The sequence below is a fragment of the Dipodomys merriami genome, unplaced genomic scaffold (genome assembly GCF_024711535.1).
Source record: "Dipodomys merriami isolate MVZ:Mamm:240054 unplaced genomic scaffold, mDipMer1.0.p SCAF_314, whole genome shotgun sequence".
NCBI classification, from domain to species: domain Eukaryota; kingdom Metazoa; phylum Chordata; class Mammalia; order Rodentia; family Heteromyidae; genus Dipodomys; species Dipodomys merriami.
Window position 1 is genome coordinate 700,699 of NW_027204649.1, and position 24,448 is coordinate 725,146.

General features: G+C 39.2%; 1 protein-coding gene across 1 annotated transcript; it reads left to right on the forward strand.

Annotated features, from left to right (window-relative positions):
• The first annotated feature begins 23 nt into the window (after positions 1 to 23).
• LOC138841304 (coiled-coil domain-containing protein 82-like) lies at positions 24 to 24,036 on the forward strand. Its single transcript, XM_070041975.1, has 8 exons — positions 24 to 123; positions 5,072 to 5,775; positions 6,233 to 6,440; positions 7,916 to 8,008; positions 9,222 to 9,346; positions 11,464 to 11,634; positions 17,863 to 18,048; positions 23,398 to 24,036. Exons 2-8 carry the CDS (start codon positions 5,080 to 5,082, stop codon positions 23,464 to 23,466), a joined length of 1,548 nt encoding a protein of 515 aa, XP_069898076.1. The 5' UTR covers positions 24 to 123; positions 5,072 to 5,079; the 3' UTR covers positions 23,467 to 24,036.
• The last annotated feature ends 412 nt before the right edge of the window (positions 24,037 to 24,448 follow it).

Genomic DNA, 24,448 nt, shown 5'->3' on the forward strand with positions numbered 1-24,448 from the left:
CGGCCTGACAGACAGCCGAGGGCGGAGCGCGGCGCGGCCTGACAGACAGCCGAGGGCGGAGCGCGGCGCGGCCTGACAGACAGCCGAGGGCGAGGACCGCGTCTCCCGGCGGGCGCCAGTGAGGTACGACGGGCTGGCAGGGACGCCGCGCCCTCGGCCCCGCTCTGCCCCTCGGCCCCGCTCTGCCCCTCGGCCCCGCTCTGCCCCTCGGCCCCGCTCTGCGCCTCGGCCCCGCTCTGCCCCTCGGCCCCGCTCTGCCCCTCGGCCCCGCTCTGCCCCTCGGCCCCGCTCTGCGCCCCTCGGCCCCGCTCGGCCCCTCGGCCCCGCTCTGCCCCTCGGCCCCGCTCTGCCCCTCGGCCCCGCTCTGCCCCTCGGCCCCGCTCTGCCCCTCGGCCCCGCTCTGCCCCTCGGCCCCGCTCGGCCCCTCGGCCCCGCTCTGCCCCTCGGCCCCGCTCTGCCCCTCGGCCCCGCTCTGCCCCTCGGCCCCGCTCTGCCCCTCGGCCCCGCTCTGCCCCTCGGCCCCGCTCTGCCCCTCGGCCCCGCTCTGCCCCTCGGCCCCGCTCGGCCCCTCGGCCCCGCTCTGCCCCTCGGCCCCGCTCTGCCCCTCGGCCCCGCTCTGCCCCTCGGCCCCGCTCTGCCCCTCCCTCGGCCCCGCTCTGCCCCTCGGCCCCGCTCTGCCCCTCCCTCGGCCCCGCTCTGCGCCCCTCGGCCCCGCTCTGCGCCCCTCGGCCCCGCTCGGCCCCTCGGCCCGGCCGCCGGGCAGTGGGGACGCGCGCCGGTCTCCGCGCTGCCGTGGGGAGGAGCGCGGCCTGGAGAGCGGGTTCCGGCCTCTGCCGCCCGCCGTGCCGGGCGCGGCCCTCGCCGCCCGTTCCGGGTTGTTCCCTGGCCCGGACCCTCCGGCGTCGGGGCGGGCAGAGCCGGGCGGGTCCAGGGGGGGTTCCCGGGGCGCCGGGTGGCGGGGGTCTCGGGAGCGGACCCCGGTTGGTGGCCGGTGTCCTGGCCCGGGCAGTGGGGGAGGGACCGGGTCAGCTCCAGCCAGGTGACAGCCCTGGAGCCGAACCCCACCTGGCTGCGCGGCGGGCTGCTGCCGGCCACTTCCCCAGAAAGGCCACCGGACATTCATCTGAGCCCTTTCTTGATCCCTCCCAAGCCCCTTTATGACAGAAAACATCGAGGAGGGGAAATGTCTTAAGAACACGGGTGACATTTGAGCTAGTCTAGGGCTCCGCTGACCTCCAGGTAGTGTCCGTGAACACCGTCCCCTGCTCGCTCACACGGCCGGCTTTCTCTCTTCTGGAGAACATATTAATGAATGAAGATCTGGAGGAAAGGGTGTTGAAAGGGTGTTCTGGGGAGAAACTCAGGTGACATCATCACAGTCCCTTCTTTTAGTTGTAGAATTCCAGTACTGTGAGACAAGGAACGCAATTGATGGGAATGAATTTTGGCTTTTAATTTCCATTCGCTGGCAGGAATCATACCTGTATTATGTGTATCTCAACTTCTAAGCAATCATGAAATGGTGATAGTATTGATCTTCTCTATTCACTTATTGCTTTCTGGTTTTTATCTAACGGCAAGGTATTATTACAGAATAAAAGTCTCATTTCAAGAAACTGAGTGTATGCTGAACATACATAGGAATTGCATGCATTTGCATAGATGCTTTTTCTGAGTAAATCCTAAAGATAGCCTTCCATGCTCATCTCTCTCCAGGTTCGTTCCTCTTTCCTCTGCCCTCATTCTTCCCAACCCAGTCTAATATAGTAAAGAGACCCAGAATTTATCAATAGGAGTCGACTACGTTTGTATTTCCCCTTGCAATAACAGATTTTTTTTTACCTTATTGATAGTTTTGAAGTTGAAATGCTGGCAATTTTTTGATTGACCAAATAAAATCATTTATTTAAAATAAATATATGTTGTCTCAAGCACTGAAATTCTGCAGTTTTTCAAAATAAATATTTTTTCATCAAAGTCTGCCTTTCTCTAAAATCTTTACTTTTGACCTCATTGGGCCATCCCTTAAATTTTCTAATTAGTATCATCCGTAAGATAGTGGAGGGAAGTCTGCAAATATTCCTCTCTTTTACACATTCTTTTCTTGCCTAATGAATGAATAATTTACAAAAGTGTCCTAGTTCATCTGTACTAAAATTCAGTTGGTAACATGATAGGAAAAGCATATTTGTAAACTCCAGACCAATTTTATGGTTATTTTCTGAAAGTAAAATTTAGCAAGGAATAAGATATTAAAATATTTTAAAGGCTTAATCTTTACTACCTATACAAATATATTGGCAGCAGTCATTGTGTCGTACTGGATGGGGAGTCAGGAGACCTGCTCTCACTAGCAAGCATTGTGATCTTGGGTAAATCATTTATACTCCATGTCCTTGCCTTTGATATTTATAAGTGAAAACAAATGGTATGTTCCTTGGAGGATTATTGTCAGGATTTAAGAATAAGTATGAATAACTATGAAAGTAAACAAAAAATTAGGCAATTTCTTTTTAATGAATTTTTTTAATTTTTAAAATAATTTTTTATTTATGTGGTAGTGAGGAATTAAACCCAGAGCCTCATGGCAAGCTCTCTACCAGTAAGCCACATCCCCAGCCCTTGTATTTCTTAATACGTACAGACATCAGTCTTCTTAATAGTGTGATCATCTTTTTCTACCATTGTCCTAGAAATAACATTATAACTTTCTGAACATCTTTTTGGGTTTTTGGTTTTGGTTGTGGCTGTGGGGCTTGAACTCAACATCTGAGCACTATCCCTGAGCTCTTTTGCTCAAGACTAGCATCCTTTCACTTGAGCCACAGCGCCACTTCCAGTTTTCTGGTGATTAATTGGTAATAAGGATCTCACAGACCTTCCTACCCAGGCTGGCTTCAAACTGTGATTCAGATCTCAGCCTCCTGAGAAGCTAGGATTATAGGCATGCGCCACCTGTGCCCAGCTGAGGGTGTTATCTTTTTAAGTCATCTGGTATGTGTAAATCTATTTTGGATCCTAATAAAATCAGCTTTTCACATTATTTCTTACTGTCCATGTTTGCTTCAGTCTATCAAAACCATCTTTGTCATTCATCATCTTTAGTGTTTTTTCATTATTTCTCTCAATTCCAAACATGTTTAGAAGAAAGGCTTATTACAGTGTAATGACTCATGACATGCTCATAATTGGTTTATTCAAATTTAACGTATTTGCTTACAAATACTTATTTGTACTGTATGCCTTCAAATTATAAGTTCCCTAACCTATCTAGTTTCTATTCTAAGAAACACCATCTTTTCAGAAACTCAGTGGACATATTGTAAAGAATACATCCATCAGTAACATAGGAATTTTTTTTTAAAAAGTAACCACACATCTCTGATGTTTTTTTCACCTTCATTGGTTTTAATATAAGCCTTCTTCAAGATGCAACCAAACTATAATGCAGGTAACAGACTCTTGTGCCTAGTGACTAGAATTGTTAATATTGCTATTAGGTTATTGTAGCATTTATTGTCCACACCATAAACATCATTTCTAGCGTATAGTGTTACAACTACTGTTCTGACTTTTAGAGTTGTTACCATCATAAACAGAGACATTGGCTTATAAATATACCAGGATTTATACAATTTAATCAGAAGTATCTTTCCTATTCCAAGCAATCATCTTTTTTATAAACCTGGTCCAGCAATACCTCACTGCTCAAAAAAAAAATTAACTTCCAAGTTTTGGCATTTCTTTCAAAGTGTGTCTCATGTGTTTATGAATGTCCTTAATAATAGTTGGAAACTGCTAATAGTCTACATACATACCCTTAGATTTTTATTTTTCATTTCTGTGGGGGTTTTATGCTGTCATTTATAGAAAATTCCAGGAATGTTCTGTACATGGTAGAAATACTGAAATGATCAGACTCATGTGGTTGTTTCATTGCAGGGAGCTAATGGCTAAATTCTATAAGCCCTTACACGCATGTATAAGATCAGCCTCATTACATCATGACCACACTTCTAGTCCATAGCAACCAGAAGTGATTCTGATTTTCTAATTATCTTACCTATCTCTTGATTGCTCCTTTATTATATACTTGGGATCATTTTAATGGAAATCACCCTTTTTTAACATCAGAAACTGACAGCATTTGGTTTTCTTCCAATATCATCTCTGCTTCACCATGAAACGTTCTTGTTTTTCTACTTGACTACACGATTGGATTGTTAGTAAATTTTCTGTTGGATTGTACCATATCTAACCCTACTGCCAGCTTGCTAAGGTACAGAGAGGCTATCATCAGACTGGATAGGTTATCTTTCACTTTTCACTGCTGCCTCATGTCAGTTGCTACTTTACAACTTTCCTCATGCAAAGTGATTCTTTATAATTCATGTCAGTTTGCTACTCAAAATCCACCTTTGCCTAAAGGATGATCACCTTGGATACCTCATTCTACTTTTCTATTCCTGTCTCCCGTTTTGAGCCTGAAGTTTCGTTTTTGTTTGTTTTCCATCCATAGTTTTTCAGCCTCATTTACTGATCATAAAATGTTTGTTATCAACACCAAACACTTTGTTTTTACTGTTTTTACCTTCCTGAAATTACTTTTTCCTTTACTCTCTCTTTCCAAACATAATCAATCTTTCAACTATAAATATTTTGTGAAGGGCTTGGCCTATTAATATTCTTGCATGTTCATATTTTAATTGCTGTTATTTTTATCATTCATTTTGTACCAAATGAATACCTTGAATTTTTCTTGTTTTTACTTTCGTTTTACATATAAGTATTTATTTTCTGAAGGTCCCAGGAACATGCTTTTTCTTTGTATCCCTTTCAATACAACATAGCACAAGTTGGAAAATATTCATGTCATTGTTTCATAGATGTTGAGTAATTATTTGTATAATGGTTTATAATTTTATATTTATAATAACTTCAGATATCTTACCCAGATATTTCATGTAATTTTACCTTTGTGGATCATTCAATAAAATCATATAAAGATGATGTTTGCCATATATTAATTCATTGGTACAATCTATTATATTTCTATAACTTTATTTTGTAGAAGCTTTCATGAAAATGGTACATGTTAGAAGACATGAAACAAGGAAACGTTCTAAAACTCAAGTGCCTGAACAAAAATCTCGAATTGACTGGCGGCGGACTAAGAGAAGTATCTCACAGTTATGTGACGATGATGAGGAGTTGGGTAGTGACGATGATCTGGATAGTGAGGAAAGTGTTGATAATAACGAAGAGCTTGATAGTAGTGAGGAACATCTTGATAATAAAACAAAAGCAAATGAAAGAGAACTTGCGTTGACCAAAGTTGAAAGTGAAAGAAGCAACAGTAACCTCATTTACACCGGCAGTGGCTCAACATTTGAAGAAGAAACGAACAAAACAAAACTTACTGACTTACTAGGTCATGACAAGCCTCTGAGTCAAGAGGAGGAGGATCTCCACAAGCACAGTGAACAGATCTTAGAGGAGGATTTAGATGAAGAATGTGTCAAACGAGGAAAGAGAAAACGGATAGCCTCTACGATGTATGACAGCAATGAAAGTGAGGACAGTGATGTTCTAGTTAGAAAAGTAGGCATTAAATGTCCACGTCGAGTGGTGGAGGATGACTGCTCCTCCGTGGAAATGGAGCCAGAAAACCCTGAAAAGTCATTAGCTGCCCGAAAGCGAGGACAACTTCAGAAGTTGAAAGAACTCGCAAAACAAAGGTCTCACCAGAGATACAGTAGTGGTAGAGATTTTGAGGTGTGTTGTATTTTGTTGGTAGTATTATTGTTGTTTTTAAATTTTTACTTAAACTTATTTAATTTTTATAATTGCCAAAGTACTAGATTCTCTCTTCAGCAAGTCTAGAATTTATCAGTTAATAAAATACCCCTGAACATGTTTAATTGCATGGTTGTTCCTAATAGTCTTGTTTTATTATAAGCCTCAGTTTCTCACTTTTTTAAATTGAAAGGCTGTTGTTCTCTGGTCTTTCCTCTTCTTAAATGCTTACATTCTTAATGTCTATCTTAAACATTTTATACCACTTAACTGAAGCATAATCTTCCTAATAAGTTTGCCATTCAACATGACAAAATTCTCTAATTTTAATCTTAAAAATATGTGCTAATTTTGTGGATTTCTTTTATTCACAGATTTAACCTTTCAGACTTATATCCATTCTGGCCCAATTTACTGAAGCATTTATCTTAATTAGGACTCTGAAAAAGAATCTTGCCCAAGTGATAACGAGGATGATGAGGAAGAGGATGAAAAGGAAGACAATTCTGAATATGAAGAAGGAGATGATTATATTATTGATGATTTCGTAGTACAGGATGAAGAGGGTGACAGAGAGTATAAAAATGAACAAGGAGAAAAATCAACTATATCACAACTGAAATTAGTAAAACAGGATTCTCTTTGTAAGTTAAATATCAAGAACATTTTTTAACTTGGTCAAATTTATATATCAAATAAGCAAGTCAACTTTTTAACATTTTTCAGGTATCTTAAATGTGTGAGGCTCACAGTTATTCCAGTGCTCTCAGAAATGCTTTCAATCTAAAAATATATTAACCCCAACTAGTCTTTATTTCTAGTATCTCTGTCAACATTTACCACTGTAGAAATACAATTTGAAACATAATTTCTTTATTTAAAATACAGCAACAACATTCCATGAAAGAATAAAAACTATATTTTCTAAAAATATTGTTTTGCAATTCTAGACCTTGTTTTTGGCAGTACTGAAGCTTGAACGCAGGGCCTTGCTCTTTCCCTCAGCTTTCTGGCTCTTGACTCTACCAATTGATCCCTGCCTCCAATCTGACATTTTGCTGGTTAATTGGAGATAAAGTTTCAGAGACTTTTCTGCTTGGGCTAGCTTTGAAACATGATCGTCCAAGTCTCAGCCTCCTCAGTAGCTATGTTTACAGACATGAGCCACAGAAGCCTAATGAACCATCTTTTGTTTACCATAAGAGGTGGCTAGATTCTTACACTTGCTTTGCATTTAGTCTGTTGTGACGTGCTGGTTTGTTCAAGTATATGCAAACAGTTTTCAGACAGATAGGGAGCTGAAAAAGGGGAGGGGTGTTTTGAGAATATTTTTAAAATTTGTAACAGTTTTTAGGGGCTTTATTGTGCTAGATTCATACAAGACATATGATAACTTATCATATTCAAACCTATCACCCTCTTAGCATTCTCAGAATAATTGTAGATATTCTCACATAGATAGCTAGCAAGAAAAGGGAAGAATAGTTTAATAGCTATCTTTAAAATGATAATGGATATTCTAATTTAACGATACACCAAAAGCTGACAAATGATTTTAAGTTAGTCATAATATGGAATCTGAAGCCATGTGAGCCAATGTTTGGTGCTCACCTTGTAGTCCATTGGTCTGTGTTGAGTTTGATTGGGCCTTCTGTCCATGTTTAATTTTGTAACACTAATGTAGTCATTTGGAAAAGACAGAGTGTGTTATGCAGATCTTCAAATTTCTGGTATGAATTTTGCTGTATGATTTTTAAAATGTTACATTCATTACTATTACCACTAATCACATCAGAACAATCATCTGATACTGAGAAACTTCAAAAGTATGCCAAGTTCACAATAGCACATATAAGTGTATCACAATTCTGATTTCTAATGTTCCTAATAAGTTTTCCCTTAGCAACCTTGGGGACATTTAAAATAATATCTGAAAACTGCACTAGAAGCAAGTAAATTTGGAAGATAGAGATTTGCTTAGTGCACCAAGTCTCCAAGGCAGCTACAGGCTGAGTCAGCTGATTCTGCTGCTGATACTCCCAGTTTCCTAGCACTGATCATTTCTATTCAGGTGTGCTTTGTCTGCTTGATCCTAGCATTTATTTTAAATTAATTTCAGATTCTTTCAGTGATCACTATTCTCACTTTGAAAGAGTTGTGAAGGCTCTTCTGATCAACGCTTTAGATGAATCTTTTCTGGGAACATTGTACGGTAAGTTTGCAGTATAAATGAAACATTAAAATTTGTTTTTTTCCTAATTTTTAAACCATCACTTTTAAAATTAGCTTAAACAAAATCAAGGAGAGCCATTCTTAAAACTTACCAGTTGTTTCTTCTAGGATGCACCACACCAATAATAGATTTGAGTGAAAAGTTCAGTGGGTTTTTCATTTGAGATAAGTAAAAAATAAGAACATGAACAGATTCATGACCCAGAAGAGCTTTCCATGAATTTGAAGAAATAAACTCCTAAAACAGTAATGCTCAGAACTCATGTGCTGGCCCAGTTTCTCTCGAGTTTTTGGAATTTCACTTCCATGCCATTTTATGCTTTCATGTAAAATGAATATAATTCATTTACTACAGAAAAGTCTGTGCTGTGGGGGAAGGCTATGGAGTAAGGGGAGCTGAAATCTATGCCATGGAAGATTGATCAAAGAATGTCTCTCAGGGCTAACTTTAAATAGAAACCCGAAGTGAAGGAATAAGTCATACAGCATATAGGGACAGCAAAAACTGAGATCCCCCCCCAGGGAAGAGTTCCTGGTATTCAGGAATGACTTAGAAGGCCTGCAGAGCTAGAGTGGAATGAGTTCTGAGACAGGGTGGAAAAATGAGTTCAGGTAAGTATGTACCAGACATCAAGGCTTGGTAAAGCCATGCTGATGTGTGACTTTGTGGCAATTAAAAAAAAAACACTTATTAGATTCATTAGTAAAATTTCAAAAATGGCAGGAAACAAGGCATAACTTCACAGACCATGACAGATGTTTATAAATAGAGAATATAGTATGAACCAAATCAGGAAGGCAGAAGCGAGCGTGGCATACCAAAGGAGAATGAGGAAAATAACCAGCTAAAGGAAAGTTCTGCTTTGTTGGCACACGAAGTCACCACTGGATCTGTGGAATGGAGCTGATTCAGAACTTTGACCTGGAATTCAGTGGTCAACCCATGCCAACTTTGTGTGAGAGAATACAAGATAACTTGCCAACCTTTTATATCTGACTTTTTATTATCAGAAAATAATGTAAAGTTCCCTTGTATTCTGGAGAAATGAAATTTTCATTTTTTTTGTAACTTAAGTATTTCTGACCAAGTATCTTCCTAACACTCTAGGAAAAGGTCTTTAAATATTCAATTGATCCAATTTTTCATATGGACAGAATGATTGTTTTTATTACTGTTACCAATCCCCTGGCAGATGGTACCAGGCAAAAATCATATGCAAAAGAAATGTTGACATCTCTTCACTATTTGGATGATCGCTTTATTCAGCCTCGTCTAGAGAACTTAGTTTCTAGAAGTCGATGGAAAGAACAATACAAGGTATGCACTCTGTGACTCTCATGCACTTTGGGGAGATGGCCTCAACAGACCTAGTCTTCCAAAGCACTGACATTTGTCAGCGTATTTCTCCTCACCTGCCTTAAAGGCTATCATTGTTTTGATCATACACATGAATTTATCTGATAGTTAAGTATTGCTGGATGATAAATAAGTTTAGAACATCTCTAGGGCTTAGTGGTTCAAGGAGGCTGACACCAGCCAAAAGCTGGAGACTTTATTCAAACAATAACAAGTACAAAGGGCCTGAGAGTGGGGCACATTTCATCCAATTCAGCTTTGAATTCACTGGTGGTAAATTAGCTGTAAATTGCTAGGTTTAAGAGACATCTATGCAATCACAGAATCACAAGACTTCAAGTTGAAGAATGGCTACCATATAAAGCTTTTTGATTTGGTACATTATTAAACCTCTTAAGCCTAAGTTTCTTCCTCAGATAGAATATTTATCAGTTTAAAGGGAAATGTGTACTTACTTGGAGCATAAAAGGTGTACCACAGCTCTTATAATGTAGTATAAATTGTTTTCTTAATAGAAAAGCAGTAGGACTGGATGTGGTGGTGCATACTTGTAATCCTATCTCCTTGGGCTGTAGAGATTGCAGTCCAAAGTCAGCTGGAGGAAAAATTAGCAGACTCCATCTCAACAAGCAAACCAGATATAGAGTTATAAGTCTGTTAATTCCAACTGGACAAGACACTTAGGTAAAAAGATCATAGTCAAGGTAAAAAAAAAAAAAAAACAGAATATTTGAAAATGAAAGCAAAAAGATCATAGGTTATAGCTTAAGTAGTAGAACACTTGTCAGCAAAGTTCAATGCCCTGTGTTCAAAGCCCAGTACTAGGGAAGAAAGGGGAAAAGATAACAGTATATATTTATAGAACATGCGACTTTTGCCAAGAATTATATGTAAATTGTGTTATTTATTCTATGAAGTAACACATGAGGAAGTCACCATTATTTCTACTATGCTAAAAATGATGAAAATATAATTTAGAAAAATTAAGTAACATAAGGTTCCATTGTTGGTAATTACATAGACCAGTATTTAAGAAACAGTCCAAGAAACCTCAAGAACCATGCTCTAGGTCATAGTATGCTTTCCTGTACTATGATAGGTTATAGAGAGTTTGGACAAACTCATGCTGGAACAGTATTTGTGAACTACACAGGGTGATTAGAGATACAGGTGACTCTGTAATATCTTAGGATAAGCTAGTTCTACTGCTGAACACAAAGAAATAATATGACAGAGTCAACACTTCCAAAATCTCAATCATTTATCCCAGCAAAATGTATTTGTCAGTATGTCCAGTAGGAATCATCAAAAGTGCTCTGTTTGCTGTAGTCATTCAGGAAGCCAAGCTGACAGCTGTTACCTGGGGCAGAGCTTCACTGAGTACCACAGAGGCAGAAAGTAGCTAGTCACCTTAAGATACCTGAATCTCAGCCTCTAAGGGGCCATGTCTGGAGGAGCTATAAGCAGGAGAAATATGAAGAACAGAAGGAAAACCATGTTTTGAATCACCATGTGGGAAAGAATCTATCAGTATTTTTGGATAGGTAATTATTGTCTGGCTAGTGGAGGATGTGAGTATGGATTAATAATTATGCTAACAGTGTATTCATTATGTGCACATCAAATGCTACAGCAAAACCCACTCCACTGCTAACTGCCAAGGTAGTGGCTGGTACAGACCCCAAGTGTAGGCAGAAATCCTTGGTCACAATAACTCCACCGCCCATGCAGCTTATTTGTGCATGCCGTGTATTTGCTGGGTTTGTTTATTCATTGTTAAGTTCAGCTATTAGACTCCATCAGTAGAAGACATGTAGAAATCAGCATTTCAATGTGTATCAACACTACTTAGCAGTAACTCATAAGTATGAGAGAGATAAAAGTTATTCTTCCCAGTCTAGTTCCTTTTCACTTACTATCCAAGATTAAAAATCTGTTTCTTAAATTTAATAACACATTTACTGTATGCTCTGTATTAAAGTAAGAAATATGAGTGAGTTTTGCTTTTATATTTCTTCCCACTAAGATATATTTTATTTTGGCTAGATTCTTATTTTATCTTAAATTTTTGTTTTCAGGAGCGAGTTGAAAATTATTCTTCTGTAAATATCAGTCAGAAGAATGCTGAGAACTGTACCTGTCAGGCATGTGGGCTACATCGTCACTGCAGGTACTCTGTGCACTTGTCAGGAAAGCAGTACAACCCCAGGACCATGGAGACAGATGATTTCATGTCACATGATCAGCAGGTATTCCATTCTCTAGTGTCAGTTTTCAGTACTTAGAAACGTTAAGTTCATAAGTTTGCATAGGGAGTCCTCAGTAATATTCACAAATAGTGAAAAGAGTACAAGGAGAGAAGGTATGATTTTAATATGAAAAGTATGTCTTACATAGCACATTCTTCCTCACTCACGCACTGAAGTAACATTTTTCTGTACATTTCTCCTGTCATGGGAAAAGGGGTGCACAGATGGAGGGTGGTGAGGAGGAGGTCACTGGGCAGGGAGCCACAGTTGCCAAACAAGAACTGGACCCAATGAAAACGTTGATGTGATATGATCTACAATACTAGTAGACTGCAGGTAAATAATTGAGGATGACTCGTCCTAACATGAGAAAGCTTTCTGACTATCTGGAGTATGTCAGAGTGCATAGCAGCCAGCATTTCCACAAGGAGGTCTTAATTGTGAATGAGTAAGTAATTGGTATACAAGAGCAGTACAAGACAACAGGAATGGCAGATAGCACTTCTACTTACCTTTAGCCTTTATAAGAATGCTGCACTTGTAAAAACAGATGTGTTAGTATCAAGCATTTCCTTTGCATATGCATGGAGGATGGAGGATGGATGAATAGGAAAGAAACCAGAGTTATCTCTAAATCTTTCCTGTTATTAGGTGGTGGAAATACTATTTATTTAAATTCCTCTACTAAATGAGGTAGTATGATTTCTCAGTTCTACTGTGCGATATAGTTGGTCACATCCTCTGGGCAGTAAGAGTATAAAAGTATCACTTAGAAAATGTATGTAGGCATAAGGAATTCAGTTAATATTTTTAATGTAAGTCTTTCTCAGCATAGCAGATGTACATTTCCCGCTCTTTCAAAGCTGCTCTACGATGTTCATTGAATAACACATGTAGAATCTTATCAAAAGTGATTTAGTACTTCAGGGATTTGCACCTCTTCCTAGCGAAGAAGGTAGGGTTTAAAAATGATTTTCATAGCTCTACCAATCCTGTGAAGCAAAAAGACTCTATATACAATAATTGGTTCAAATATTTAAAAAGCGAAATGGATCACATGAAATAAGAGCAAAGGATATTAGTACACTAATCACACAATAGAAAATATAAACATTAAATTAATGAATGAATGCTTATTCCCTATTTAAGTGAAATTATCTTAAAATGTAGGTTCATAGCCTTAATGTAGCAAAATGTTTCATGCTCAATTTATAAAATGCAACATTGTCAATATTACAGTGAGACCAGTAAACATATAGAAAATAGTATTACTAGAAGAAAAGGTAAGATTTATCTGGATAGCTATATATCACAAGAGACACAAAGCTATATATAGGCAGTACCTATAAGTTTGTCCTATGTAAATAAATTCAGTAAAAGCAAATGATGTCTTTGTGAAGGTCATTGAATTATTATAAGCATTGATATACTAAAAATTTGGAAACAATCCATGGTAGCAGTATAATACTCTACAATATATCAACATTATGTGTCAGGATAAAATATAGCCATTAAAATAATATCATTATTGCTATTAATATTTACAATTATTGTGAAAGCATAGTGAAGGTAAAGTAATAAGCAGTATAAACATTATCCTTTAGACCATGAGAATGACAATTTGCCTTGTGAAGGTTAAAATGTGTGTGTTTGTGACTTTAACTAAGTATCACTATTCCACAATAATGTGAAATTTATGTAGTTACCTAATCTCAATTTAAAAAATGTTCTGATCATCAGAAAACAAAAACAAAAAAATTATCCTTTGTGTAAAAACTGGATGTATGTAAACTAACCTATTGTATATTAAGCAAGTGTGACTGACATTCTTTTACAAGTATTTTTATTATCATTTAGTAGTTGCACAAAGGAGTTGCCATTCAGCAGTTTATTCATACAGTGCATCTTGATCAGTGTCACCCCTTTCCACATGCTCACTCGTCCCTCCCAACCCATGCCTTCTCTCACTTTTCCTAATTTTGTAGGAGATTTATTGACATATTCTCTCCCACTTTTTCTCTTCATTTGTCTACCTCCTAACCCTTGACATTACCCCAACCTTTTCAAGTACCTATTTCTTGGTATTTGATTTGTTGAATTATGATTTTGCCTTTCTAAGGAATTACATTGTTTGAGTTCTGTCCTGAATCTACCATATTTTAGTTAATACATTTGTGTACCATCCAGTATACTTATTTACATATTTAATAAACTAATTCTAGGCTGGGTGCCCGTGGCTCACACCTGTAATCCTAGCTACTCAGGAGACTGAGATCTGGGGACTACGGTTCAAAGCCAGCCTGGGCAGGAAAGACCATGAGACTCTTATCTCCAATAAACCACTCAGAAAACTGGAAGTGGTACTGTGGCTCAAGTGGTAGAGCTCTAGCCTTGAGCTGAAGAGCAGAGGGACAGCACCCAGGCCCAGAGTTCAAGCCCCACAACCGACAAAAAAAACCAAAAACAAAAACCAACTAATTCTAGCTTCCACATATGAGCAAAAACATGTAACCTTTGTCTCTCTTGGCCTAACTTAATTCACTTAACCTAATTTTGTCCAGGTTCTTCTATTTCTTTGCAAACAATGCAATATGATTTTTTAATGTCAAATTGTATTTTTAGTGAATTTTTTGGGGGTCCATCGTGGGGCTTGAACTCTGGGTCTGGATGCTGTCCCTGTGCTCTTCAGCTCAAGGCTAGTGCTCTACCACTTGAGCCACAGTACCACTTCTGGTTTTCTGGTAGTTAATTAGAGATGAGTCTCACAGACTTTCCTGCCCTGACTGGCTCAGATTCCAGCCTCAGATCTGGGATTGAATCCCAGATCTCAGCCTCCTGAGTAGCTAGATTACAGGTGTGAGTCACCGGCACCCTGCTAAGGGAATAATCACTTATTAAAATCTATTTTAAGAGCTAAGCTTTGAGGCTTATGCCTGTTACTACAGCTACTTGTGAGGCAAGATGAAAGGATCAGAGTTCAAGTTAGCCAGGCTAAAAAGTAAGACCCTATTGCAATGAATCTAGTAGTTCATAGTTAGAATCCCAGTTATGTGGGAGATATTCTCAGTCTGGCCAGGGAAAGACAGTAAAAAAATAACCTAAAAGCAAAAATAACTGAATGAATTTTCCATTTTGAAGTGCTGCTGCAGGTACATAAAGCTGATACCCTGGGATTAAATTGAGTTCTTTTTTAAGGTGCAGTCAGTACTGTGAAGAAATTCCTTAACTGAATTTGTCTAATGAAAAAACTTTTCACCTCATGTCTTTGAAAGAAATAATACACTGTTGGAAAGTGTGATTATGGTGAATGAGTCATTTCATTACAGCAGTGTGAGGTAGGGTGCTGAAAAGAGAGGCCTTGGATCTCCAGAGTGGGGACACCTGAGTTACCTGGAGGACAGAGAGGTGTGAGACTGAAAGTCAGCTGAGAAAACTACGGATCTTGAGTCAACTGCCCAGAATCTGCCTGGACTCCTTCAGCCTCCTCTAACCTGAGGAAAGAGGTTGCAAATTTGAGGAAGTGGCCAGCCTTACACAGTATGTGCATGTCACAAGCAGAGCTGGAGGAAGGAGGAGTCTTCTCTGTTGTCTGTGGCACTCCTGTCTGCTGCACTGTGGAATATCTGGAGATCTAACACAGGAAACAGACTTCATCCCATCTTCCTCTTTCATACAAATCCTTAACTCCCTCAAGTTGCTGACTGGTTGAGAATATCCTTAGCTAACTGGATACTGCCAAATCTGCATAATGCAGTTCTGTCCAGTTGTCTTGCCTGGGTGAGCAGTGTTGATTGACATGTCCATAAGACAGACTTCATAAATTACAACTAAGATTCTGTCTATGGCCCCGCCACTCAGCATCTTTAGCCTTAGGAAAATTTTGGTGTGTGTTCAGCTCCATGTCTGATTTCTAGATATGCAGGGTTGCTCGGTTCACACTGACAACTGATGTGACCCCATTACTCTCAGATTTGTTGGTTCACGGGACCAGGCCAACCCTGAGTAGTGGGTTAGTAGTTCGTGTTTCACATTGCTTATCACATAGCACTTATTTGATCCATTCTTGCTGTAATTGTTTTATTAGTGTACAGAAATATACTTAGGCGATTAGAAGCAGCCTCCATATACATATGTGGAAATTTTAAGGAAACTACTCAGGATAGGGATTCTTTTTGGCTATTTATAGTACTTTAAACAAATGGAATATTGCAGTATAAGCTGCCTTGTTCCTTGCCTATCAGTTTATATGATAAAGAAGAATCATATTGGCTGAGTGCCAATGGCTCACCCCTGTCATCCTGGCTACTCAGGAGGCTGAGATCTGAGGATCAAGGTTCAAAGCCAGCCCAGGCAGGGAAGTCTGTGAGACTCCTCTCCAGTTAATCACAGAAAAAGCCAGAAGTGGCACTGTGGCTCAAGTGGGGGGAAAAAAAGGAGCCTAGGGACAGCACCCAAGCCTAGATAAGCAAAAGAGGAGGAGGAGGAGGAGGAGATGGAGGAGGAGGAGGAGGCGGAGGAGGAGGAGGAGGCGGAGGAGGAGGAGGAGGAGGAGGAGGAGGAGGAGGAGGAGGAGGAGGAGGAGGAGGAGGAGGAGGAGGAGGAGGCGGCGGAGGAGGAGGAGGAGGAGGAGGAGGAGGAGGAGGAGAAATGGCAGAAATGGAGATACACGGGGTCCTCTCATAGCCACTGCAACAATTGTGGTGTCATTTTTATCAAAGTGGGACATACTGCCAGTTGAAGTGCTGAGGTATCACTTAATACCAATTCTGGTTTGATAATGTTGAAATGGAAAAGCTAATGTAGTAAAAAAGCAAAGTATACTAATACTTGATTATTTCTAATGATCTAAAAAGCAAGAAAAATAGGCATAGAATCATGAAAAGAAATTGAAACATATTTTCTACAACTTTTGGGGGTTTAGAAAAGCATGTGAACATGTCCAAAATACCATACTCATAAGAAAATGCATCAAACATGAGTTGCTAATCACTGTAACTTAAATTTGCTTTTGCAATGTACTCTTGGCTCATCTATTGACTATCACCTGTGTGAAGTCTAGCTTTTTTTTTTTTCTTTTTGCTTATGTGGTGCTGGGGAATCGAACCCAGGGCCTCATGCATGCAAGGCAAGCGCTCTACCACTGAGCTACCTTCCCAGCCCAAAGTCTAGCTTTTTTGTCACAGAACAAGTTCCACAAATATTAAAAACTACACTGTAGTACTTGTACTGGATTTGTGAAAGTATCACCTGTTAGTGAACTTAATTAAGCATAAACAAAGTACATATGTTAGCAAGAAGTTCACATCTTTCTTTAGGCTGCTACATGACATTATAGTTGATAACTTCATAATATTCAGACCCCTTCTGAGGTCTTTTCTACAGTAAGAGAAATACTGTAGGTTAAATTGACTTGGTTTGGGCAGTCAATAATGCTTTCTTCCTAGCTTAGCTATGGGTGTGGATAACATTGTGAAAACATGTTCTGGTTGATTAATGCTATAAAAAAGAAGGTTTTCAATTTTATAATCCTACTTTGTTTAAACATATAAAATTAAAATTCTAGCTAGCAGATATTTATGTGATATTCACATATGATACATTGGCACAACAAATATGCTTAAACACCAATTTATTTTTTATACTACACATGTTTTGAGGAAATCAGTTAAAAATTACCAATACTTAACATTGGTAAAGAGTTTTAGTTTTGCTTGTTGCTTATTCTTAGGATATTATCATAATCCAGAGATTTTAACACAGTAATATATACATGTGGTACTTGGCATTCTTTCTCTTGTTCCATGGTGTCCATCTTTCTGCCATTTTCTCTTCTTTCCAAACCTTTACTATTTTCAAGAATCACCAGCTTGAGGAAGTTGATCCTCCCTGTTTAGGTTAAATACTGCTTTTACTTATATCTTTTATGTATCACTTTTTACATGGCTTTAGGTACATTGTTTTATAATTTATTTTCTCCCAAGACTGTAAGCTCCCTAATGCAGGTAATAGGTCCTTCACTTATCCAGTATCCACTACAGTACTTGAGCATAGCAGATGCAAAGTTTTTGTTGACTGATTCTGTAAATTAAAGACAAAGAAGCTATTAAAGAAACAGGTAAGAAAGTTAATAATGTATTTATTCGATTGTAATAGTAAAGAAAATGTAATAATTCATTATTGTGTTATACCCTTCATATGTAAGATTATTATGTCTATTTTTTGTGTTAGGTATTTACTGTTGGCAGAATTTGTGCCAACCGCACCAAAATTTATCATAAACTGAAACATTTTAAATTCAAGCTGTACCAAAAATGTTGCTTCCTGGCAAATACAGAAGACGTTGAGGATGAACAGGTTAAAGAAACCGTGGAAAGAATTTTCAGTCAGTCAGAAGAAAGTGGCTGGATTAAAGAGGTAAAACCAAAGAACCACCTCCTTCTGTGGACCCTGGAGCCTAGTTTAATGAGCAGAAGGACACAAGTGAATTCGCAACAGTGACATGCCAGGGTCTCCTCTCTTGTTTTTGAACTTTCCCTCTTCCACTCATTCCTTTCATGCTTACCATTGTCTAACCCTGAACTATAGATAAAATCTTAACAAAAATACTGTTCTTCTGTGCCTTTTCAATTACACAAGGTCCTTACACATATATGAAGTCCCCTGATTATCTTTGACAACATGTGGGATTTGTGTCCGCTTTACAACAGTTCTTACAACCTGAGAGGGAAGAAGCACCTGGTACCACTGAGGACAGGATCTCCACTGCCAGTTCAGATGCCACCCACAACCTCTCCTGGGGGACATGGGCTGAGCAGTGAGGAGAACTAACTGAAGATCAACTGGCAGCTCATAAGCTCTGGTCTGCTCACAGAGCTTTTACAGATGTCTATGGTGTATGCCAAGAATGCTAATAGGATGGCAGTTTCTAAAATGAGGCTAGCTTAATGGATGTATAAGATTCAAGTCATAGATATTTGAGCAACTTAGGTATTTAATCTTTAAAAAGGAAAGGAAAACCTCATTTGAGAGCCCATGCTTCACTTCTATCTCATAGGGAAATGTGTAAAAGAAGAGGAGAAAAGGCAAGAGAGTTTAGCAGATACTATCCGAGGAATGGGAAGAAAGAACATTTCACCTGGGACAGGTTAACCTGCACCTGTTGTGTGCAGCCCAGGCCTCCTGGGAGAGAGGAGGGTACAACTTTAAGCAGTTGTCTTGTCACCTCCCACCACCACTGGTGGTTTTGTCTGCTCATGGCATCTCAACCCCCTAGTCTTTCTCTAGTCTTTTTCTCTAGTGTCGTTTGCTTTGCTTCCAGTTCTCTGATTCCAAATGCTCGATACTGCCCCCCCCACCTCCTCCCCCCCACCTTCTCTGTGCCTTTACATTTGCCTTAGGGAAGAGCCATCCACTTATCCAGTAGCTCTGTCTTCATTTTCTTAGTTGTTGAATTCATAAGTGCTTTTATTGATGCCATTAAGAACTGCCAACCCTCTAATGGAATTAGAAAACATATTGCTATATTACATTTGTAAATTTGCTTTGTTTCCCAATGCCAAATTGAACTCAGGGCTAAGTACGTATGATGCCACCGAGCTGCACCCCAGCCTGGTAAGCCACATTTATCAAGGATAGAGTGATACATGTAGAAAAAAGACTATGCATAATTTACATAGTATTACTATTATATATAGGAAACATTAAACTTCTTGAAGGAAAAAACAAAAGGCATTTCTGAATCATGTACTTTAAAGAAAGCTTAACAAGGTTAGGGACAATAGCTGGGATCTGAAATAACAAAAATATTCCTGAGCGAACACAGGTAAATGTCATGAACGTTGCATTCACTAAACATTAAGCAGTGAAGGCACATCACAGCACACATGTGTAAAGTATTGTGTACATTCTTTCACAAAAATAAGAGCTTCGTTTTCTGAGATTCCTCTCACTTTAAAAACTAAGCAGATGACTTTCTTAAACTAGTTCCTAGAAATCATGAAATTTATATCTACCATAAACCTATAAGGACTGTGATGAATCTCAAACGTTGTCCCACAGTGTCTGACATCCTCGCCCTCACTGTCTCTGTGTCTCTGATGAGCCCCGAAGTAACGGCACGTAGGCTGCCTGTGCTCCTGATGCAGGCTGGTTTCCTGGCTGCGGTCAGGTGGCCATGGTGACCCCTGCAGTGTCCCCTCATCATGCCTGGACTCTGGCATCTGAATGCACCTCTCAGCTATGCCTCACACAGATCATTTGTGCTTGTCTTTCTGCTCTCAGCTTGTCCTTGACATTTTGCTTTTTCCTTTATCTTTACTGAGCATTTCCCTGTACTATCACATAGTATCTCAGCCACCTTCCCTCAAACCTGCCAAGCAGGCTTCATTTTTGTTCTTCCTTCTATTCACTGAACTAGGTTTTCATGTTTTTAATCTAATTGCATTAAAGGAATATAGAATCACTCAAATATAAGAAAAGAACAAGTGAGCCAGGCACTGATGGGTCATGCCTGTAATCCTAGCTACTCAGGAGAATGAGATCCTAGGGTCACAGTTTGAAGCGAGCCCAAGCAGGAAAGTCTGTAACACTCTTATCTCTAGTAAACTAGCAAAAAGCCAGAAGTGGAGCTGTGGCTCAAATGGCAGAGCACTAGCCTTGAGAAAAAAAAAAACTCAGGGATATTCCCTAGGCCCTGAATTCAAGCTCCAGGGATGGCACGCACACACACACACACACACACACACACACACACACACACACACACACACACACACACACACACACACACACACACACACACACACACACACACACACACACACACACACACACACACACACACACACACACACACACACACACACACACACACACAGAAAAACAATAGGAGAATTGTAATAAAATTGAAATATATAAGACATATACTATGTATCTTATTCTAAAATACCTTTGGAAACATGCTAACAAATGTTTTCATTAAGGAGAAAGTAGAAGGCTAGAGGCACAGCTCATGTGGTGGAATATTTAACTAACAAGTCCAAAGCTCTGAGTTCCAAAGGAAAAAGAAAGAGAAAAATAAGCAGATGGAGTCCTGGCAGTTGAAGAAAGATTATTGGTACTGGAAAGAGGAGGAGGAGGAGGACAAAAGTTCCTATGGACTAGGGACACATGAACACCAGAAGTGAAGAAAACTCCAACAGAAGCACCCAAGTTGGCTTACAATTGTGTTTGAATACATTTTAAGCACATTTCTACACAAATAAGGACTTTACATTGTAATCAGAAACCTATCATTTTCCTTAGTCTTCTAATTTCTTCATCGAAACTTCTTTTCCCTTTTTTCCTTACCTTCAATTGATGTTTCTCAAAACCTTGCCCTTAACCATCAGAACTGCCTAGAAGCTTGTCAAAGAAGAAACATAAATATATAGGGTGTTATGCACCAATGAAGACATTGATTTTTTTTTTGGTTGGTTGTGGGGCTTGAACTCAGGGCCTGAGTGCTGTCCCAGAGCTCTTTTGCTCAAGGCTAGCACTCTACCACTTTGAGCCACAGTGTCACTTCTGGTTTTTTAGTTAATTGGAGATAAGAGTCTCATGGACTTTCCTGCCAGGGCTGGATTTGAACCATGATCCTCAGATCTCAGCCTCCTGAGTAACTAGGATTATAGGTGTGAGCCACATGTGCCCGTGATTGATTCGTTGGTGAAGCAAATATGAGAACCGCAGCTTACTAGTACCTGTTGCACTAGGTTTTGACCCCTTTTCCAGGATTCCTTTGTGGGTCCAGTCTGCTACCTCAGACTAGAGACTCCTGATTCCTTTTATGTTCTGACTTCTTTCTCACTGCATTCCCATAATCTCAGCTATTTTTATCAGTAGGTCCATCTGGTAAGGGATAATCTTCATTATTAAAATAAGACCCAAACTCCCTTAATGTCTATGAAGAACTATGGGAGCTGCGACTTTAGGCAGAGAAAAATGGCTGCGTAATGCTAACTGCCTTTTGTGTTTTACTTTCCCTTTTGTGTTTTTTTTTTCTCACCAAAGCTATCACCCCTCCTACCCTTTAGAAATGGTGTGCTATAAGGTATAAGTATGCATTCACATATGTGCGCTGCAAAGTTGTCTCCCTCCTACCCTTTAAAACACAGAGTGTATGCTGTAATGTAAAAGCATGTGTTCATGTATGTGTGCTACCACTTTCTAGTAGTAGAATTTGGAGACAATTAAATTATTTTTCTAAATCTCATCTGTAAATGTGAACTAAATATTAATTAGGTTTTGGTTGTGGAGATAAATAATACACTTCAGGCATTTTAGTATAGGACCTAGAATTAGAAAGTTGCCAATTAATGTTGGCTATTATTGTAATAACGCTGAGAGATTTAACTTCCTTTTATAGTATAACGGATAGATTTTCATTTTCCAAAATGAACTTAATAAATGAGAAAAACAATGTAAATATTATGATACAAGAGCATAAAACACTCAAACTTTTAAAGTCTGGGTTTCTAGTCCTAAAGCACTTTACTGATATCTAATGATATCAGTATCTAGGCCAGGGAATGCCTAAGTAGTCTCTGACATGGGTTGGAATCTTAAGATCTTGAGAATATACAAAAGGGTTTTATGGCCTTGCCTAGAGAGGAAACACACCCCTTCTGTGTCCCTGTCATCACGAAATTCTTGGTCATTGAGATCTTCTATTTCTTGGGAATAGACCCCCAGAATTCACGAGTCAAGAAACCATTAGAGCATTTAATCTCAATGTAAGTAAGCACTTTGAACTCTGTATGTCCCAAACAGAACTCACTGTATCTTTTTTGCTCCTCCAGTCTTCCTGTGGAAAAACCCTGAGGTTTTCTACCTACTCACCTTGAAATCTCTGTATCACCCTTGAATCCTTAGCTTGTTCTACCTGGTTCATTATCCTTCATCTTCATTGTCGTCATTCAAATTTGGCATTTGGCATTTGGCATTTAAGCCATCCTAGGCAACAGGACAGCTCAATTTATTGCCCTAGGTTCTATAATTAGTTGCTAAGTGGTTTGCTAAGTCTATTATTTTGTTCTTTCCCTTGTGTGTGAGGGGGAGGGGTGGGGCCAGGGGAAGTGGTGGTGCTAGGGTTTAAATTGAGGGCCTCACACATCCTCTAGTTTACTTAATACTTTCCTCAGATCATATTAGTTACTTACAGTATCAAAGTATCTCATTACTTCGAAGTATCTCATTATTTGTCAAATCACTGCTCAACTCGTTAGCCTAGCATCTCATGCTTTTATACTTGGTGTCGTTGGTGTGACCTAACCTTTCTCTAGGAGAACTCAACTCTCCAGATTCATACATCCCTGGCATGTCAATGTTGATGAACTGTTTTATGCAGAAATCTTCGGCACTAATGTTTTGCCTACCAAATCTTGTTACTCAGAACCCTTTAAAAGCCAGTTTTTCCTGGTCTCAACTACTTGTGGCTCCTCTTCTGAACTCTTTTTCAAAGTTACTGCATTTGTACATAAGGATGGTACTGGAAAATTATCACCTTAAGACAGTCATGAAATGAATAATAGTACTGTTTGATTTCTTTCCAATGCTGTGACTTAGAAATCCTTATTTGAAATTTAGCTCCTAATCATTTAAATAAAATGAATTTTGTTACAAACATGAAATAGATTTGTTCCTGTTTGTGTATGTAGTTTTGGAAAGGCTAATTTATCTTCACTGTTTTAAGTCAAATAACAAGCTTTTCTATTGTATGTGCAGAAATATGGTCAACTTCAGAAGTATCTCGATTTTGCGGATAACTTTCAAGATGAGAAGTTTGAGTTGTAGCCCATTTCCTTTGAAGAAGATCTTATACTTTCCTGTAAATATGAAGATCATGTTTCTCTGTATCATGTGACATTTATATATTTTATGTGTATCTTCATGGCAAAATATTTGCTCATGTAAAGTCCAAGAGAGATGGCACTCTACAGTCTAATAAAACTTATCTGCTGTACATGAAAAACATAAGATTTATAATTTTTAACCCAACAACTATATTTTAAAGTTACATAGCAATGCCTCTATAAGACACGACTATCAAATGAATGTGTTATGCCCTTTACATTTTGGAAAAATATATTGTAACAAAATATAATTAAACTAACATCTATATGTATTTATTACTGAATCCCTGTCCACATCTGTGTATTATCTTTTGGCAATATTAAATAAACTCCTCTAATTTTGTTTGTCTACTGTCATCTAAATCAGTGAGCCATGGAAGAAACCTCAATGTGTCATTCAGTCCAGCGACCTTGCCATAAGAGTTTGGCTGTTAGTTAGCTTCTTGCTCTCAACCTTCAAGTAAGATTACCGGCCTGAGCCACTAGCTGTGATGACACCTGATTAAATGTAATTTTTTATGCCAAGATTGGAATGTGGTTGTCTTTTTTTCCGCCTTCGTCTTTGACACTGAACATTAAACCCAAGGCCTCTTGTATGCTGGTCAAGTGTTTTCCTTGACCCATACCCCAGCCCTTTTTTGTTGTTTTTAAGAGAGACTCTTACTAAAAGTGCCAAAGCTGACCTTGAACTATTGATCTTCCTAAATAGCTGGCAAAATCTGAAACTTTTTGAGAGGTGACATGCATTTTAGAGCATGTTGGATTTTTGTAATAAGGATGTTCAGCTGGTGAAGGCTGTTAATTTTCCAAAACCTGAAAAACTCCAAAATCTGAAACATTTTTCATGCCTGTATTCTGTCTGAGTATAGTTATTACTGTTTCCAAGCTAACACTACAGATTCTGAGATATATGTAAAAGCAGG

Coding starts and splice junctions, on each gene's coding strand:
- LOC138841304 (XM_070041975.1), top strand. CDS start 5,080: ATGAAAATGGTACATGTTAGAAGACATGAAACAAGGAAACGTTCTAAA. Junction 8,009..9,221: donor TTTTCTGGGAACATTGTACG/GTAAGTTTGCAG, acceptor ATCCCCTGGCAG/ATGGTACCAGGCAAAAATCA. Junction 11,635..17,862: donor TCATGTCACATGATCAGCAG/GTATTCCATTCT, acceptor TTTTTGTGTTAG/GTATTTACTGTTGGCAGAAT.